This window comes from Ruditapes philippinarum, unplaced genomic scaffold (genome assembly GCF_026571515.1).
Source record: "Ruditapes philippinarum isolate M1 unplaced genomic scaffold, ASM2657151v2 ctg3653_1_1_1_1, whole genome shotgun sequence".
Lineage (NCBI taxonomy): Eukaryota > Metazoa > Mollusca > Bivalvia > Venerida > Veneridae > Ruditapes > Ruditapes philippinarum.
In genome coordinates this window covers 84427-105060 of record NW_026865026.1, presented here as the reverse complement: position 1 = coordinate 105060, position 20634 = coordinate 84427, and the positions used below count along the sequence as shown (strand labels likewise).

General features: G+C 31.6%; 3 protein-coding genes across 3 annotated transcripts in view; 2 read left to right on the top strand and 1 right to left on the bottom strand.

Moving 5' to 3' along the window:
* Window positions 1-20634, top strand: part of LOC132727601 (uncharacterized) — a gene marked incomplete at its 5' end in the record, with an annotated part of 122209 nt that overhangs the window by 80618 nt on the left and 20957 nt on the right. The gene's annotated exons all lie outside the window — the stretch shown is intronic.
* LOC132727597 (uncharacterized) lies at window positions 613-7326 on the bottom strand. Its single transcript, XM_060713155.1, has 6 exons — window positions 7132-7326; window positions 5883-5954; window positions 5233-5292; window positions 3772-3897; window positions 3390-3444; window positions 613-2514 (listed from the first exon to the last, which is right to left on the bottom strand). The coding sequence occupies exons 1-6, from the start codon at window positions 7307-7309 to the stop codon at window positions 2094-2096; spliced, it is 912 nt and encodes a 303-aa protein (XP_060569138.1). The 5' UTR covers window positions 7310-7326; the 3' UTR covers window positions 613-2093.
* LOC132727595 (uncharacterized) lies at window positions 7551-12694 on the top strand. Its single transcript, XM_060713154.1, has 4 exons — window positions 7551-7708; window positions 8162-8281; window positions 9317-10066; window positions 10568-12694. Exons 1-4 carry the CDS (start codon window positions 7579-7581, stop codon window positions 12412-12414), a joined length of 2847 nt encoding a protein of 948 aa, XP_060569137.1. The 5' UTR covers window positions 7551-7578; the 3' UTR covers window positions 12415-12694.

Sequence of the window (20634 nt, the reverse complement as noted above, 5' to 3'; positions counted from 1 at the left end):
GTTTTTCTTCTTCTTCATGAAACTTCAAGCATCTGCCATATATAATGACATTCTTACATGGTTTAAGTCTTATCTCTGATCCCAGTTGAAATTTTATAGAATGGTTCAAGACTAATTCTGGAACAGTTCAAGAACTTGGTTCAAGAACATACTGAAATGGTTCCTAAAGTGTTCAAGAATATTTGCAGAACATTTTAAGAAATGTTAAATGAGACAATTTTCAAGAACAGTTTATTCAAAACCGGTTCTTGAAAATTGTTCTTGAACAGTTCAAAAACAAAAGTAGAACATTTGTTCAAGAACAGTTCATGTACATTTTCTTGCACAGTTCAAGAACATGGTTCTGAAACTGTTCTTACATGGTTCTGAAAGTGCTCAAGAACAGTTTTATGAACATTTCAAGAACTGTTATTAATGAGACAATTTTCAAGAACAGTCATTCAAGACCAGTTCTTAATAATTGTTCACGAACAGTTCAAGAACAATGTTCAAAAACTGTACTGATAACTTTCTTAAAGTGCTCAAGAACATTTCTTGAACATATTCAGAAATATTTGTTCACAAACAGTTCAATAATAAATATTGAAAAAATAAGTACAAGAACAAAGTTCATAACTGTACATTAATAATGTGATATTTATTTCACAGAAATCAGTGAATACAGGTAAATGAACATTCAAAAAATTAACAAGAAGCAGTCACAAACTGCCAAATCCCCCGCCGAAGGATAAAAGTAATAAAAAAAGAGAACAGTCTATTCGTACACATTGACATTTAAATGTATATCAAAAGGCAATAACCCACAGAGTAAAAAGCCAGGATATGACAGCTATACCCCAATGTAGTTTCAAGCTGATCTCTCTTACACATTTCGAGTTAGTCTGGACAAAAAAAATAAACATGAAAAATAACAATGGGCACTAATTCAAAATTATAAAGGGTAGAGTTATCATTCTTGTCCACTGCACACCTCCTGAGTGAGATCTACCTATGAAGTTTCATTTTGATATCTTAAAGGCTTTTTGAGTTATGCTCTGGACAAAAATTAAGTATGAAAAATAACAAAGGGCAATAACTCAAAAATTATGAAGAGTAGAGTTATCATTCTTGTGCACTGCACTCCTCCTCAATGAGATCTATCCACCTATGAAGTTTCAAGTTGATACCTCAAATACTTTTTGTGATATGCTCCGGACAAAAATGTGGGACGGACGGATGGACGGACAGAGACTATTACTATATCCCCCACCGCCTTTTCGGCGGGGGATAAAAATGATGACACAACTTTTATTTTGATAAGATATTCAACAGTTTGAACTCAGAACTTAGACCTTATTATTCATCATCAATTGAATATCTGTTTTGGTTTGAAAATTATATATATAAGTAACTTTCAATTTCTTTGATGACCTTTAGAGGCAACTTGACCTTAGGGGTGGTGATCCGATTGTGATATGATTGTTTTGCTCTAGTCTACACATCATCTTTTAATTATGGAAATTTGTGCCATATTATTTTAACAAAGGCAAGTAATAGTGTTTTACTTTTCTGACTGGCATACTTTGTTATTACAGAATATAAAACAAAGGATTGTTGATAATGCTGTAACCACTTCCAAAACATGGTTTCCGAAATAAATTTTTACTCTATACTGGCAGAAACTGGTAAGGCTCAAAGCATTATGTGTATCTAAATATAAAATAATAACACACTAAATAGAAATAATCAATCATGTCCAAAGTACACACAAAGTAGAAATTACAGTTTAACTTTACACCTTAAAGGTAAACACTGTATTAATAATAAAAAGCATCATTAAAAAAGACTAGCATTTTTTTGGAAATGGCCAATACAATATGGCTTTTAATATGGAATTTAGCTGCATTAAAAATGTTTTACTCAGAGATTGGCCAAGTATATCTTTAAATCTCAAACAATTTGACTAGGAAAAGCACATGCACAATTATCTGTTGAAATTATCTATCCGTGAAAGTTTGATTATATTTTAGTAATAGTAACATACGAGTTAGCAGCTTAAGAAAAATGGAAGTATGGGCAGACAACAGGCGCCATAACATTAATACAGTGAAGGTTCACACCTTTACCTTTCTTCTTACTATTTTAATAATGTTATCAATCTTTTTATTTAAAGCTGATGCTGACATTGATGGGATTTTTGTCATAACAGCTTTTTCTAGTATCATCAACTTGTGTGTGTCAAGAGCTGGCTTAATCACATCATTTGACTTAACTGTTTTTTTTCCAGTGCGAGAACACTTAACAAGATCATCTTCAGTAAAAAGGGTTAAACACATTCTTTTAATGCAGTCAAATTGTTCTCTTTCTATTTGAACAGGTAGATGTTTAACACTGTTCAAGACGTAATCGTCTTTGCTGCTATTCTCCTCGATTTCCCTTGTTTCTTTGTTTCTAGATTCGGCCTCATTCATTTTTTTCTTAAGTTCCTTCACTTCTCTTTCAAGATACGCCACTCGTCTTTCCAGTGTCTTCTCCCTTGTACAAACATAGAAAGTATTTTACTAGGTTATAGTTATTAGTTAATATATATATAATCAAATAAATAAAACAAAAAACACAGTCCACGAGTTAACTTATTTAATTATTTGCCAACCGGTTTCTCTTATGATCATAAGAGAAACCGGTTGGCAAAATAATTAAATAAGTTAACTCATGGACTGTGTTTTTTGTTTTATTTATATGTGACTTTTTTCCGGCACTTATTTCATTTTTTGTATAATCAAAGATATAGAGAACCATTTAAGAAAGCCCAAAACAACAAGATTGAAAATGTTGCACAGAAGTGTTGATAATGGCCGTAAGGCCATAATTAATGCAAGAAAATAGCACGATTACTGCCAAATTTTGAAAACTGGCCGTACAATTATGCCCATGAGTAATTCATTATGCCAAAAATTAACATGGTCGTAATTACTTCCGACATAGGGGGGTAACTCTGCATCGTTTTTACAGTGGTTGTCTCAATTTACTCATTACCATGATGCGTAAAAAGTACAAATCCGATATGTCAGGGTCTAGGCAAGATGCTGATATGATGCAACAATCTGGAGAAACGATAAGGCCAAATTATACACAAGAAAAAAAGTAATTTGATATTTCACATTTCACATCATGACATTTTATATTATCAAGATTTTTTTCAATGTAACATGGAAAATGAAAATTGTAAAATATTATTTATGATTAAAGATAGACATGCTGGCAGTCATTTCCTTTATCATTATCCTGTTTTTGATTTCTAATTTATAAATAGAAGTTGGTCCCATCTCGAAAATTAAAGTAGTTACCTTCCTTTGTAACTTGATATACAATAAATACTTAGGTAAAAACAATTAAACAAAGTTTAATACCTTTTATGAAAATGATCAGTCAGAAAAGTTCCTTGTCCATCTTCATTTGTCCTGTCTGCAATGCATAAATTAAAATCATTATAGTAATGCTTCTCAGATAGGCAACAAAGATGCAATTTGTAAATTAAGCAAGGACTTTAACACAGTTTGACATGGCCTATTTCCTGAATTTTATATTTGGTGAAATGTGTAAAAATATTCAGTCACACCACAAAGATAACTGGAAAGCGTATAGCGCAAATGCTCAAAATTAATATTTTCTTTCCACTAAATTGAAATAATATTTGATGTTTATTTACCAATTACCAATGTATTTATCAGATATTGTTCACTGTTATATTTCAGTAATCTACAGAATAATATGTAATAGACTAAAATCAACCTTTGTGTCCAAAGTTGCCCGAGTCAAAAGTAGTGTCACTTTCAATTGGTCTCTCGTCAGAACTTGAACTTTGGCTCTGTGGGCTCTGTGTCTCAGATGACTTATTTCCATATGTCAACCCTTCATCTAAACCAAAATTAATCCATAAAATATTTGAAATAAAAAAAAATCTAAAATTTCATTAATTCAGTGCGTCTTCATTACTAAAGCAACAATAACTTGAGAATTTGGGATAACTGAGATATTGCCATGGTCTCATCCTTAAATTCTTCTTTATTTCTTACATAATTAAATTAAAATAACAAGTGTTCAAATGTATGCATGCATAGTCTTTAGGGCTCTGCATCACAATTTCTTTCTGTCACAAAACATATTACGATAATTTTTCAAAATGATGAGATTCGCAATATCTATTGCAAAATTAAATCATTTTCGATACATAATGCACTACTTAAGTGGCGATGCAACAGACTTAAAATTGATAGGTATTTCCGTTAAAACTTTTTCAACTGTTTAAAAAATTTATTTAAAAACATTCCAAACAACTCTATTTATAATTTGATCTTTCAACACTATCCTACAACTTACTTAGGATATTTTGTTTTAGTGTAACTAAACTGAAGTAACAACTAACTAAAACACTCAAGAAGAAAATAATTATGTATTCCAATACCTGTCGGTCACATGGGTGCATCAGGAGGTTAAATGTGTATTACATCATGATGTATTGCCATTTATATTTTAACTCTGATGCATACATCGAGGACAAGGCGGATTGGAATATATAGATGTATTGTTACATTTCTTACAGTCTTTTAAATATTTGGGATAACTGACATTTAAAAGTTAACTTTATAAAAACTATTATTGCTGTTTATCCATTTGGATTATCACTGAATATTTTTCATCAAAATTTGCTTGCACAGGTAGTTATCACAAGAAAGTAATCTTACTCTTTACCCTAAAAAACTAAACAAACATCAAAGCATTACATAGGTTATTTTCATGTGTAATGTACCTATCCATTATCGATTTCTTCATTTTCACAGAAAAATTTGCACATAAATATGACATGTGCTTTGCTTTTAGTATATAATAAATTATTTTGTATTTTTTAAAATTGCAATGGTGCAAAATACAATTTTTAGTGTTATTTCATTAAAAGTGATTTAAAAAAATTTGAACAGATAAAAGAAAAAAATATATAAAAGAAGTTTTGGTGAGTATTCAAATACATGCTCTCATGATTACAATTTTCTTATTGAAAGACCATCTGCTTAACCGATTGAGCTACAGCTGATATTGCTATATATATGAAGGGTACTTATTTGCCATCAGTTTAAAAATAGTGTGTATTTAGGAAACAGCATTTAACTATTCTTCCTTCAGCCAAGAACAGGCCGCTTTGTCTTCCCTGCTGTTCAGTGAATACAAAAAGGAAAGATGAAATGTAGCTCTTACCAGCAATTTTACTTTTCTTGGCTACACTATGACTATGGTCCCCTTCTTCAATGTTGGTAGCTGAAATGATGTAAGAAATGTTCAGAACATTTCAAGCTGGGGATTACAACAGTTTACATTTGAAATCAGATGTAGAATTAGTTGATCAAATTTGTTTATCTAAAGTTGTTTTTTTCATTCTGGTAATAAAAACAATTACAAAACCTGGCAAAATCCTCTGCATTGTCCGGGTTGTCTCCAAGTGTAAATTTTTCAAAATGTATATCATACTGACAAGTATAGAAATGCTTCATGTAGAAACAAAAAGCATGTCAGTCAGATTTGAAGACTCTGTCTGGAAAATCTTGTAAAATTACAATTTCAAACCTAGGCCTTTTATAACACATGTACAAAGTTATTTTGAGAATATCCTGTAATTTATCAGGTGAGCTAAGGAATAGTTAAGTGTGCAGTTTTAACCTCTGACCCGTTCCTTGCTTTATTCTAGTTTTATTTTGAAATTGCAGAAAAGAAACAGAAAAATAACATTAAATCACACATTCATAGTTCTATCTAAACCCTTGAAATTTTGTGCCTTCTTTTCAATTTTCGTAACCTGGTAGGTTTTTTTTCCTGTAATTTCTTATGTATAGGAAAGAAATAATATCTACCTCCCCTTTTGACTTGATGAAAATTGTATTTAGGAGGAAGTTTCGCCTGGGCATCCAGGTATTTCTTGTCACCTGTAAAGAAACCATTCAGAAAGTATATCTAGACATTTGTCATTTCCATTAGGTTCAACAAAATAATAGTTGGCTGTATTGTGTAAAATTAATGATAGCCTACATAATATTTATAGCAAACTCAAAGAGCAGGCCCAAAGCGAGCTTTATGGTTACGCAAGTACCGTCAAAAGTATGATGGATTTTTCAAGTTTGGCCGGAAGTACTTCTATGGGGAGGGGAGTTATGGGAAATAAGTTTGATTGCTCTTCATTTGGAGGTACAGACTTTCGGAACACCTCCTCGATTACCAGTCCGAAGTTTGATGAAAATAGATCCTTTTCCTGAAAAGGAAATCTTAGCAGAAGGGTTTCTTACAATCGATTTAAACTATTGCATGCATATAAATATGTAAATGTTGATTCAAAATATGCACGATAACATTTACAAAGTTAAAATTATCTACATGTACACATCTTTATTTTCACTTTTTACAATACAAATTATTTAACAGATAAGGGGCTAAAACATAACTTAAAATTTAAAAAAAAATGGAATTGTATTGTACTTGGACATTTGACGTCATGAACTGATGACGTCATGAAGATAAGCGGGTGACATTACGTGGCAACATGCAATAAAAGGTATATTTTTATATTGAAATGAATAGAAAATTTGTTTGTTTTACAAGTAAGATCAAATAGTTTTTCACAAGAAAACACCTGCCATTATATTTTTATTCATAGGCTACGCCACTGTAACAATATTTCACCAGGTGTTCTCTCAAAGAAATATTTTTCAATCTTACCTAGGTATATTTAATGATTTCTACATTTATTTTCACATTTTACAACACAGAAATTAATTAGTATTAGATACTAGGAACAGAGTCATATCTATACACGTCTGCATATGAAAACAAGTCGAGCTCGCTTTGAGGCTTTGCCTTTTTCATATAATTATTATCTTACATCTAGACAGACCGAATGCCGTTTGCCCTGCTAACTCGTACTGCTTTCCGATTTGAACACATGACGTGGTAATCATAAAATTTATCAGGGACAGGGTAGATCTATTTCGATGCACTATTTAAACATATTAATTCGTACTAATTCAAAAGATTAACGTTTTCTTCATCGAAAATACAATATATATTTTCATTATTTGCAGACGACCCTTCGGTCACGTGGGAACTTACAGTGAACTTCACAAATAACAGCCTCAAAGACCTTTTGTCCGTATTTAGCTGATACGATTTCACCCTCTGCATATTCTGTAACATTTTTTATCGGTTTGACGATTTTATCTAACTTGATCACTGAAAGAAAACGGTCTTCCCACTGAATAAGTGCATACAGCGTGTCGCCCGCCATCATTTTCAAGAAACGGTGTTTTCATGAGAAATTTATCTGTGCGGTCAGGGCATAGTCCACTAAATTTCAATAATTTATTATTGATAAGTCGGCGTGTTGTTATCCAAGTTTTTAAGATGAATCAGCAGTGTGAGGTAAAAATAATGATATTCTTTTTACTGTTTTAAACAAAAATTTTGAAAAGTCTTTTTATTTTTCACGAGTATTTTCTTAGTTTTTTTTTTAGTTCTCTGTAACCTTTTATCAAGTTACTAGACGCTTGCAACGCGAAAATGCCGTCTTCTAAAGGAAGTAACTATCGTTTACTTAATAATGGAAAATACAAGTGTATGCTGTGCTTTCAAGAACTGTCATCGAAGCAACGTATTTTAACACATCTCCAGTCAAATAAGCACGGACTAAGTATGACATTAAAATTGTTCATTGCAGTAAATCTCTATCGTACTTAATTTCGGATATATATATATATTCGACTGCCCATGATTCGACACCCTAAGCATTTAAAGTGTTTATTTAAACGTTTTAAAAGAAAGTAAAGCTTAATAAAATAATTAACTTGTGATTATTTTTATTTTCCTTAATAATTAAATATTATCAGTTTCCATAAAAGACCAAAATAACAAATAAAGCGTAAAAATAAACAATGAGCTTGAAAAGATTGATTTTTTTATCAGTCCGTATAAGTTTGATGTTTTTAAATCTTCAGATAATATTTGGGCAGATTATAATTTTTTTTACTTAGGACAACCCAGATTTCATGAATTAGTTACCAAAATGACAAGTAATTTTAAATCTAAATTTCACAGACACTGACAGAAATTGTAACATTCAATTCATGATAAATTTGAACTTCAGGCCCTGTTAAGAGAGTGAAAAAGAGGTATGTAGATGATTCTGCTATTCCTGTTCCACGGTCAACATTGCATAGATGGAAGAGAGAAAGGAAACAGAACAGCCATAACTTCAAACAAAATGGTAATTTTTTTTTACATTTATAAATAAATTAATTAAATTTTAGCTCAACCGAGTAAAAATCTTTTTGTATAAAATTGTAAGGGTTAAGGCATAGAGCTTTATCAGGTTACCCACTTAAAAGTTTTTAAAATTGTGTTCCTATGGTCACATTTGGCCCTGCCCAAAGGGTCACATGTTCTAAATAGTTTTACATTTGGAAATATTTTTGTTTATAGCTTTAAGAATTAGAAAAAATTAGAAGAGTGTATTAAGTATAAAACGAGTAATACACATCAACAACTTTTAAGTAATTTATTTGGTCTACTAGTTTCCTTTTCACTGAGAACTTTGTCAGGAAGTAAAGGAAATATTTTGAAGATATTCTTGTCTGAATTTGTAAGGCTTTTAGAGATAGTTCACATGAAACAACATCATATTTTTTTTTGGTTGGTTGGGTTTAACATCACACTAACATTGTAATGTTCATATGGCGACTATCAAGCTTTTAATGGTGGAGGAAGACCTCAGGCGCCCTCCATGCCCTATTTCAGGCACGAACAGGCACCTGAGTAGAACCACTGACATTCCATAAGCTAGCTGGATAGCTTCCTCACATGAAAGAATCCGAAGTCCCTGGTGGGATTCAAACCCACAACGGTGTAGGGCAAGTGGTTTAAAGTCAACAACCTTAACCACTCGGCCATGGACGCCCCTTGTTATCCTCTAAATTAACTTAAGGTTATTTTTGACCCCTTCCCAGGGGTTACAGGTTTTACATAGATTTATTTAGGGAAAACATTGAACAGTTTCTGAAACTGCAAGACCTTGATTTTATATAATATTATATACCAGTAATATTGCATGGATCAAGATCTTTTGACCTGAAAAAATTCATAAAGTCTTGTGCCTTTGAGTCATAATAATAATTCATATATCTATTCATATACATCAATACAGCTCACAATAAAAAAAACTTTTGAATACACAGAAATAGGAAGTACATGTAGATAACTGACTTTTTTATGTTTATTATTATAAACTCATCTGTCTTTTCAGAGACACATGTTGCTGGTTTTATGGTTTTCGAAGATACTGAAGTATACAAATCAGAAGATGAGGATAGAAGAGAGCCAGAGCTGGAAGATACTCCTAATATTGTAAAAGGAGTTATCTCAGACAACACATCTGGAATTTCAGATAATTCTGTACTTCAACAGTCACCAGAATTTGATTTAGAAAACTGCTTATCACCATATGATTTATCTCAACAATATGATGCATATAGCACTGACTGTCAAGAATTTTCTTCAAGTGACTGTGACAGCTTTAACTCAGATCTTTCTGATCGTTCATCTGACATATATTTTAATAATTCAGATTCAGATGACAGTGGTAATGACCACATCAGTGAAAATGCATATGACCATTCTGAATTGTCTCAAAGGGAATACCAAGCTCTTTCACTTTTAGCATGTTTTTCACGACATAAACTCTGTGATAGTGCTTGTAAAGATATCCTAGAAACTTTTAAAAATACTTTCTTTTCAGACGACTTATCAGTCTTGAGCTTTAATAATCTAATGTCAAGCATAGGTCTTAAAACAGTAAGAGAGATACATTTTTGTACACTGTGCAAGAATACTTACCCAAAGGACAACAATATATTCCAGTGCCAAAGTCCAAACTGCAGTGGTCTACGTTACAAAGGCTCTCTGGAGTCTCAGACACAAAAATCTCGACAACCAAGAGATTGTTTTATGTTTGCTGATGTCAAAATGCAGCTTGTGACACTTTTAGAAACACCAGGTAATTTCTTGTTTTATCTGTAAAGTTACAAAATATGAAATGTCTTATATCTTTCCTTTTTTTTTAAAACATAAAACATCCTTTGTTTGTATATAGAATGAATGGTGGACTGAGTAAAATTATTCAAATTTATTTTGTTGAAAATATGGCAAAACATCTGGCTGAGTAAGTGTAAATAAGTATGTACTGGAAAATAAAGATTTTTTTCTAGAATAAACTTAGAAATTGCATTGAATTTGAAGAATCACTGATATTACTGACTATTATTTTCTGGTTCAAGTTTATGAAGTCTTGCAAAAACCTGTAAATTGTAATATACATTCTTTCTACAATCAAAAATTTCAATTGTGAAGTACAAAGTGATTTCAATTTTTAATAGAGATAAGTAAATGACTTAATAAGTGTGATAAATTAAGATATGAATTTGTTTAAAAACTTGTGAAATTTAATGGTTCTTGATACATTCATGGATTGTGACAGATTTTGTAATTTTATCTTTAGGAATTTTTGAGGACATACAAGCCACTAAAGAAGATGCTTTCATTAGGTATGAGTCTGGATCAACTACTATCACTGATATAATGGATGGATCTTTATACAGATCTATGATGGGAGAGAATGGTTTTCTTAATAGGACAAGCAACAATTTAACTGGTATCTTCAACACAGATGGTGTGAACCTCTTTTCATCTTCCAAAATAGATTTATGGCCAATATTTTTAGCTATAAATGAATTAAGTCCTCAGAAGCGCTTTGCACGCGAAAATATTATCCTTGTTGGAATATGGCAGGGAAAAGGAAAACCTCCTTTTAATTCGTTCTTTAAAGAATTTGTTGAGCAAATGAATTCCATTTACGAAGAAGGTGTTCAAGTGATGATTGATGGAAATTCATTCAATGTGAAACTTTCAGTTATCTGTTGTGTTACAGATTTGCCAGCAAAAGCAGAGTTATTTAATATGTCATATTTTAATGGAACATATGCATGTATAAAATGTGAAGAAATGGGAATGACAGTGAAACAAGGTAAAGGATATGCAAAATGTTACCCATATAGGAATAAAAACATTCGAAGCAGAGCAAGAAATCAAGATTCTGTGATACAGCATATGCTTTTGGGGTCACCAAACAATCGCTCTAAAGGTTTCAAGGGGCTTTCTATTCTGTCGCAGTTGAAGAATTATGATATAGTACAAGGAACAGTGCCAGAGTACATGCACGGTATATTACTAGGTGTCACAAAGACATTATTGACAAAATGGTTTTCTTCATCAGAGAGTAAATGTGACTATTTCATAGGGGATCATTTAAAAGAAATCTCAGAAAGAATGGAAAATCTTAAGCCCCCAGAACATATAGAGCGTCTTCCAAGAGACCTGGAAAGGAACTATAATCATTTTAAGGCAACTGAGTTGCAGTCCTGGCTATTATATTACGCATACCCTTGTATAAAGGATTTTCTTAAAGATGAGTTTATGGAGAATTTTTCATACCTGTCAGAAGCTGTCTTTATTCTCCTGAGTGATTACATTACTGAAGAAATGCTTCTCAAAGCAACAGATCTCCTTGATAAATTCTATGCAACCTTCCAACACTTATATGGTGATGGATCATGTGGACTGAATGTCCACAACACTGGCATTCATCTTTCAGAATCTGTTACTCATTTGGGACCAATTTGGGCATGGAGTTCATTCCCATTTGAAGACGTAAATGCTGCTCTTCTCCAGGATGTTCATGGTAAAAGAACTGTTTTAAAACAAGTCTTCAAACACATTCAAATTCGGTCATACATTCGCAAAAAAGGTCTGGAGCTGAAAAGAAAAGATTACAGGAAAATAACTTTCTCGGCACTTAATTGCGATATTGCTGGCGCGGCAAAATTATTAAAACCAAACGAAATTGAAAGCCATGTGAGACAAGCATTAAAGATTGACTTTACTAGTAACATCAAAATTAAAAAAGTTCATAGAATCATTTTAAATGACAGAAGATTTTATTCTGAAGAATACAGCCGTATGCAGAAAAGAATATGTAGTGTAGTAATGTATGGAGACTATTCAATTGGATCTATCAAATACTTTATTGTTTATGACAATCTTGTTTATGCTGTTATACAGAAATTTCAGAAAATACCTGTTGCACAAATCCAAGGGAATGCAAGGGTTCCCAATCAATACACTGCTGTTAGACGTACTGAACTTATTTCTGTGGTAGATGTTGTTCAGCTAAAAAATGTACTCGTGTATTTAAATATCGAAAAAAACGAGAGTGTTGCAAATATCAACGGAAACTATCCATATGTAGTGCCTGTGCCTAATATGTATGGGCATGCTTTATTTAAATAAATTTGTTAGTAAACTTTTTATGCAGTGTGACTACATTTTGAAACCTATTGATACTTATCCTTTCTTAGACTATGTTCAGGATATTGGTCTGTAATAGAAGAGTAGATGTCTGCACAAAATATCCTTTTCAAAATATTAAAAGGGAAATAACTTTAAAGTGAAAAAGCAACATGAATTATCTCCTCATAATGTACATTTATAAATCCTATAAAACTTTATACTATGACCAAACTTAAGACAGGATCTGATGTTCTTTTTTTCAAGAACAATATAAGAACATTTAGTGTCTAAATTGTTCATAAAGTGTTCCATTTCAATTTTCTTTTTAAGTTGAAATTAAATATTGTTCTTGATTTATTCTTGATATGCTTTCAGGAACAAATGTCATACACTTTAAGAACCTGGAGATCTTTGAAATGTTCTAAATTTGTTCTTATCTAGTATCCAGAACATTTTTAGAACATTTTACAAAACTTGTGTTTATGAACAGTTCTTAAAACATTCTTATGATCTATGAAGAACGATTGAAGAACAATTGAAGGACTTTAATATTTCTTTAAAAGTTCAGGAACTGTTCTAAAACCATGTTCTTGAACAGTTCTTGCACAGATGTTCTTGAACAGTCATTTAGTACAGTTCAAGAACTGTTCTTAATGTTCTTTAACTTAACATGAACCATTCCAGAACATAAGAACAAGATTTCAACTGGGATAGTAGCTGGTTGATGTGGCTGGTACTCATTCTACTACTGCTCTGAGTACCTATGCTGTCCCCCTGATGTTCATTTTAGGTCCTCTTTTATGTCTAATATATGTCAATTACATGTCTTCAACCCTAAGCAATAAGCTTTTATTATAATGCACAGGCACGAGTATCAGACCTTGGATGAAAAAATATGGCCAGATTGATAAAAAAACCTGTGTTCATCTTAAAAGTGTCAACAACCAAAATAAAATGTAAATAATGACCCCCTTTAAAAATATACTTCAAGTTGAAAGTATATTTTTAAAGGGGATCATTATTTACATTTTTTGTTTTGGTTTTTATAAACACAGTTTTTTTTTATCAATCTGGTCATCTGGTCATATTTTTTCTTCCCAGGTCCGATACTCGTGCCAGTGATTATATGCTGATGACTCAGGAATCCTTGTGTCTCATAAATTAAATCTGAAGAAATTCTTTCTTATAACATGAGTCTTATAAGATTGCTTAATTGACTATAAATTGCCTTTGCATCTTGGCAAGACAGAGTCTATTCTTTTTTGGTTTAAGTTTCAACTTAACCTGGCCCTAGCCTCCAGGTCACATGTAATGGTACTGCTATAAAGTACACATCTTTTGTTAAGTATTTAGGTGCAAATCTGGATCAAATTCTTTTGGCGTCGCCCTTTGATGCTTTGCATCAATGCTTTTCTTGTATATATATTTGTATATGTGTATATATTTTGGATGATTTTTCACAATTAGAATAATTATTATGGAAAAACAGCAATGTGTTCTTGTTTAGAGCAAATTTAATGTACTAAGGTTACATGCTCACATTTTACATAAAGTCCCAATTTTGAGTGAAAAAAAAACATTGCATAATAAATTCCCAATTTTAAGAAAAATGTTTTGCAATCTAAAAGCCCCAATTTAAGAAAAACTTTTTTTGGAAAAACATTGAAACATTGCAAAAATTTTATTCCCAATTTTTGTGAAGAACATTGCTAAACGGAAATTTCCAATTTTGAGATAAAAATCTATGTTGGAATTATATAGGGTAATGGGTAATATTCCCTATACACTGAAAACTGGAAAAATATGTGAAAATTGAACAAAAAAAATGTGAAAACTGAAAAAAAAGTGTGAAACCATTATGAAAAAAAAAACATTTGTTTTAACTGGAATGAAGTTTTGTTTATCAAGCAATGGTGTTGCTTAAAAAGTATTTTTCACCAAAAATAACAGGAACTTGTTGTTTACGTGGCCATTCCCTTGTTGTTTTCCTGCCTTTAATCATGTTTGGGTGATTGTTGTTTGAACATAATTTATGGAAACAACTTGAATGAATGGAATAAATTGGATGCAGATTTACTGGTGGTAATAAATTAACTGAGGAAATACTCACTTATAAATGTTTCTATTAATAGAATTAACTGGTGGTTAAGCAGCATGATGTTGATGTTCTGTTAATTAATGTATAATAAACCACCTAAATTTTCATAATTAGACTTGGCCTGCTTTGATTTTGGAACTGTCCATTGTTAACTTTAGGGGTTACTGTACACCCACCTAAATTTTCATAATAGACTGACCCTGTTTTGAATTTGGAACCTTCCATTGACAATTTAAGGGACTTTCTTGCTAAAAATGGACAAAAAGTAACACCCACCTAAATTTTCACAATGAGACTTGCCCTGTTTTGAATTTGGAACTTTCCATTATTAATTTAAGGGATTTTAGTGTTTTAAATATTGAGATTGTCAGACGGTAAGAGATTTGCATGCTTGGCTCTATACTGGAGGCCGTAGGCAAGTTTTTTTGCTGTTTAAACACCTCACCAGGAGGTAACTGTTCCAGTGGGGGTTTATTGTTGTTAACCCCCCCCCCCCCCCCCTCCCTTCAGCAGTCAGAGAGTAACTACAGTACCTTATCTAACTCTTACATCTCCATGTATTATAATCACTGCCAGAAAGCCAGTGTGTATAATATATATACAGCTTCTGTCTGGAAATACAATCATAATTATGATAGGGTTGTTATTGTTATGGTTTCGATTATATAGTTACTTACATATAGTTACTTACATATTTCTAGTGTTTATGTTTTTCGTGGATTGAGGATCATAAATAATGTCTTTTTGAATTTCATGGATTTAGTGATTTAATGTTTTCTTGTGGAGAAAAAGTTTACTTGCATTGTTTTCTGTGGAAAAAAAGTTTATTTAGATTGTAATTTACGTTTTTCTGTGGATTTGATATCAATGTGTAGTTGTGTTTCTTGTGGATTTAATTGGGTTTTTTCATGGAATATTATATATTAATTATATACATGAGAATGGTGTTTATGTAATTGTGGATTAATGATTAAATGCATACATGTAATAATTTGTGGATCTATATGCTAAATATCTTGAATGAACTTGCACATCTTTCAGTGTGGATAAGACAGAAAATCATTTTTAGGGAAAATTTTAAAATATATGAAATTGACTTAATAGCAAACACGGTGCAGACCTTGATCAGATGGCACAGATGTGCCGGCTATACTTGGTGTGCACAGGTCACATGGGTAGATTCTGTATAGCCACAATATGCAGTAGGCTAACTAACGTTCTAAGCAATGAGATTCTTTTATATTTTTGATGGCTGATATAGACTTAACCTGCTGAAATTCTTTGAATTTTTACGGACTTTTTCAATTTGCCATTGTCAATTTTAGGCATATCAGTATCAAGATGAAAATTTAAAGTACACAATTGTACTTAAAAAAAAAAAAAGTAGCTCTGTCAACTTTATAGAGTCTGGTCAGACTGCACAGATATATGAGCTGGCCTAGCTCTATACTGATGGCAAAAGGCTAACCACCTTCGGTTCCAGGAGGTTAAGGGACAAACCCAAGCAAAATAATTATATATATATATACAGTAGAACTTCGGTAAGTCGAAGTTGAAGGGACATGCGTAAAAATTTCGACACATCAGGACTTCGACTCATGAATCAATCTCAATTTCATAACAAAATTTCGACCCGTTGACGTAAACAAGGAAGTTACAAAAGGCGTAACAATAGAAAAGGGCGATAACTTAACCAGCTAACTTAACCAGCTTTTAGTAAATATTTCGTGTGTGATTATCACGCGACACCGGGTTACGGATGTTCTCAAATGAAAGTACATGAAGTACATGTACTTTCAATAACCACTACGTCAATTTAAATGGTAACAATCTATCACACATTTCAACGCATACAAATGCCGTTTGAAGACACAGCTGTGTAATTAACACCTGTCACCAAAGTTGATTGAAAATCATCTTCGCGGCCAGATAAGGTGTGAAAAATATCTCGAGATCGAAGGTGTCAAAAAAATCAAAGGACTTCGACAGATTTGTGGTAACTTGTACTTGATTTATTCTATACGGACCACGAAAAAACTTCGACACATCGAAAAATTCGACACATAAAATTCGACTCATTAATAGGTTTTTATAAAGAATATATAGGCGAAAAATTTGGGACTTTCATTTTACTTCGATACATGGAGAAAATCGACTAATCGAAGTTCGACTCATAGAAGTTCTACTGTATATACATGTATAAACAAAAAAACTTACTAAAATAAAGGAGAAACTTTATATGTAGCATTCCTGAGCTTATGATGAGAGTTCATTATCAATCAGGGAAACTTTTAGAGGCTTGCATTTGTCAATATTATTATCACTTATCAGGGGTAATAAAAACAGAAGCCCTGATGGAAATTTATAGTTATCTGTCTGATAATAAATCATTGTAACATTTACTGTGATTCCTCACGGCTACCAGGAAAATAATGAATATGTTTGTTCTTTGTTGTGTGAATCCGAAAAGCAATCGAAATTTATTTAGTTATTTTCCGAAGTATAAAACACCCTTATAGGTATTGTCAAAAGAGTTTGGATTGTCAGATTTGATTTGTTTTCTGTATTACTTTATAGTTTGTGTATAAAAATTTTAACTTTTTAATACCATGCTGAAAATGTTAAATGGACTTATCCATTGAATAATTAAATTGGATCAGACCATAAAACACTTTTAGGGAAAACTTTCGCAATTCTGTCCGGACTGAGGAGTGAACAGTGCAGACCATGTGACTAGATTACACAGATGTGCCAGCTGATCTTGGTCTGCGCAGTGGTTGCTAAAGTAGATAAATTTGTCTCTCTCCCTCAAGCTAAGATTTGATTATGTTTATTGAGAAATGTTCTCTCTTTTCAATTGCCAGGAGAGGGATTTGGGTGCCATGTTCCCCACCCCCTCATAGAATTTGGGTAGTACATGGAACCCTTTTGTGATTTTTGTATAATGATAACTTATGGACTTTTAAGGAAGATCACACACAAATGAGTCAAGATCAGGACAAATTTTACTCGTGACTTTCTCCAAAAAAAAACAAAAACAACTGTGTCTAAAGTGTCTAACTACCCCCCCCCCCCCATCACCACCACATACACAACCTTACTGCCACCCCCCTCCCCCTCTACACTTTTGGAATATAAATTACCCCTTGTCAAAATTTGCAACCCCGTCTGGAAGAACAAATTATAGATATCCTTATGAGATGGTCATTTGAATTTAAATTTTTATTTTGAAATGGAGATTTTTTTCCTGGTTTATGTCTCTATAAAAAGATCTTAAAACTGTATTTCCTGAAAAGTGTACATTAATTTTTTTTGTTTAACAAACTCAAACTTCCTCATCAATTTATAAACTAGGTTAAATTTTGTAAAATAAACATAAATTGTTAAATAGATATATATTTTCTTGTTAATTTCCAGATCTAAATCTGTGATTAATATATAAGAAGTATACAAAATGTATATTATTTTGTGCAGTTTAGATTTTTTTTACTTTGAATTCTTATTGTTTTCTATTGGAACACAGATAAATTTGTCTTTGAATTTGCTTTGAATTGATAACATTTTATGAGAATAGACCAACAAAATTTTTTATTAGATGGTCAAAGACCAAGATTATTCCCTTTAAATTGTACAAAATTCTTTGTGAATGTAAATGTACCAAAATGTTCTCTTAATGTACCACAATCTTTGAAAATGACCAAAATCCATTTAAATTGACCTAATTAAATCCATGCAAATATCACTAAATTCACTCAAAATTATGTTATGTAAAATTTACTAAATTCCCTGGAAATTCACCAAAAACTGTAATACTGATCAAATTCAACTTTAAATTTTAAAAGATCTCTATAAATTTAACAAATTCTCTGGAATCATAAACACCATTAAATTTTAATCTTTATAACTGATCTCAAAAATGCCAGGTGTTTTAAACCACATAAAGTTTCAGAATATTTCTGTGAACTTCAAAATCACATTTGTTTATAGCCAAATACCTACAATGTATTAAACAAAATTGCTGAAGACAAAATATATACAAATGATGTAACGAAATAATTTCAGAAGAAAAAAATTTGGATAATTTCAGATGAAAATGGGAAGTGGGTAAATGATTGAAAAATTTATTATTTTTGATCTATTTCAATTCAATAGATTGTGACTAGATGATTTCTGATGAAAACGGGGACGTGGGTAAATTGAACAATTAATGATTTTTTGTCTATTTCTTTAGTGAGAAGACATTGTGATTCATTTAGTAGAATATTACTCGGAAATTACGATAATTACCGGAGTTCCGGTGCCAAAATAATTGTGGTTATATGCAGCAGACGGCCAGATTTGATTACTTATATACCAAGTATGTGAACGTGGGTATGTGTATGATAATAATAATATTCAGTACGATGTTTTAGTGTGATGGCCATGATTTGATAGTAAGTGAAACCCAGCTGTGTAAATACTAAATATTTCAAATATTATTAAAGAATGGATGTATACAAGGAAAACTTTAAGAACTTTCAGAAAAGTTTGGATTTAAACAGTGAGATATTGAATACGTTGAATAAAACGAGGGATAAGTTAACGCAGACCAAGAATAAGGCCATATGGCGGCTCTCGTTTGAGGTAGGTCCATAGCAAGTGGCATGTAAACTAAAACTTCAAGAAAATATTATCCCACTAAAAATTCCTATTCTGAACCCCTGGTTTGATACTTTTTATTGCTGCATCTTCACGTTAGAAAAAGTCGCGGTTAGATGAGAGCGATCTTGTAGGGTAGTTGTTTACCATTTATGCAAGAAGCCGTCACATTAGTGCATTAACGAGATAACTCCTATAAAATTATAATAGTCAATCCATTACCGCGCTAAGGTGACAAAACGTAGAAAAGTTAGTCAGATGAATGCCATCTTGTACAGTAATTAACTAATTATTTACCATTTATGTATAACTAAGAAGCCGTTATCAGTAAGTGCAGTAATGGGTTGAAATCCTTTTGAATTATTATAGTTAACCTTTTACTGCACTTAAGCACTGAAACATAGTTTTTGTAGAAAAGTTTGTTTAGATGAATGCGATCTTTTATAATTGTATTATTTTAGTACATTCAAAATAATCAAAATATCAAAATCGTCTTTGATATCCTCTTATACAATAGACAGATTTTGTTGCTTGTGACACCAACTTACACTGTGCTTTTGACCATGACAATATTTTTACCATTTATGTAAGAAACATAGATTTTGTAAAAATTTGATGCCAACTAAATATACTGTGCTTTTATCCATGACAATATATTTACCATTTATGTTCAAAACGTAGATTTTGTAAAAAAAAAAGATGGTTAAATGAATGCGATGTTTTATTGGTATTATTTTACCATTTATATAAGAAACATAGATTTTATAGGAAATAAGTAGGTCAGTGACATATTGTCTACAATAGTCTATTTCCTGTACAGCAATTGAATGCCAGTTTTCTCTTTATAAAATAAGTTGGTAAGATGTCAATGCGATCTTTTACCATTTATGTAAGAAACGTAGTTTTTGTTTTAAAAAAAAAGTTGGTCGATGACTTGTCTACAATAGTCTATTTCCTGCACAGGAATTGAATGCCAGTTTACTCTTGCATATAAATACACTTGTTATGTAGATCACACAGAAATTCCCCGACATAGGATGATGATAAGGAAAAATCGTTACATGAAAATACTTTTACTATTGTTTATAAATCACTGTTTTATTTAGAATACAAACAACACTTGCCTGTGGTAAGTTTTGTACTTGCACCTGATTAATAAAAAGATCGTTTTAGAAAAAGATAATAAAATGCGTTACATGAAAAGACTTTCAATGTTGAAATTTATTGAATCGCTTTGTTTAATTTGATTTACTTTTATATTTAGTATACACAGAATTGTGTCATCGTAAGAATACTTTCAATGTTGAAATTAATTGAATGGCTCGTTTAATTTGGTTTACTTTATGTAGTTTACACAGAAGTGGGTCATCGTTAAGTGTGGAATACATGTATAGCATATTTCCTGATATATACAGATACGGATGCTGAGTTTTTATAATAGGGCATAATTGCAACTTTTATACAAATAAGTATTTAAACATAAA

Excerpts from the sequence above, each read along its gene's own strand:
- LOC132727597 (XM_060713155.1), bottom strand. The coding sequence starts at position 7,309 with ATGATGGCGGGCGACACGCTGTATGCACTTATTCAGTGGGAAGACCGT. Across the intron at positions 3,445-3,771 it reads GGGCAACTTTGGACACAAAG|ACAGGACAAATGAAGATGGA; the intron begins GTTGATTTTAGT and ends TATGCATTGCAG. Across the intron at positions 2,515-3,389 it reads ACTGATCATTTTCATAAAAG|GGAGAAGACACTGGAAAGAC; the intron begins GTATTAAACTTT and ends TGTTTGTACAAG.
- LOC132727595 (XM_060713154.1), top strand. The coding sequence starts at position 7,579 with ATGCCGTCTTCTAAAGGAAGTAACTATCGTTTACTTAATAATGGAAAA. Across the intron at positions 7,709-8,161 it reads GTCAAATAAGCACGGACTAA|GCCCTGTTAAGAGAGTGAAA; the intron begins GTATGACATTAA and ends TTTGAACTTCAG. Across the intron at positions 10,067-10,567 it reads GACACTTTTAGAAACACCAG|GAATTTTTGAGGACATACAA; the intron begins GTAATTTCTTGT and ends TTTTATCTTTAG.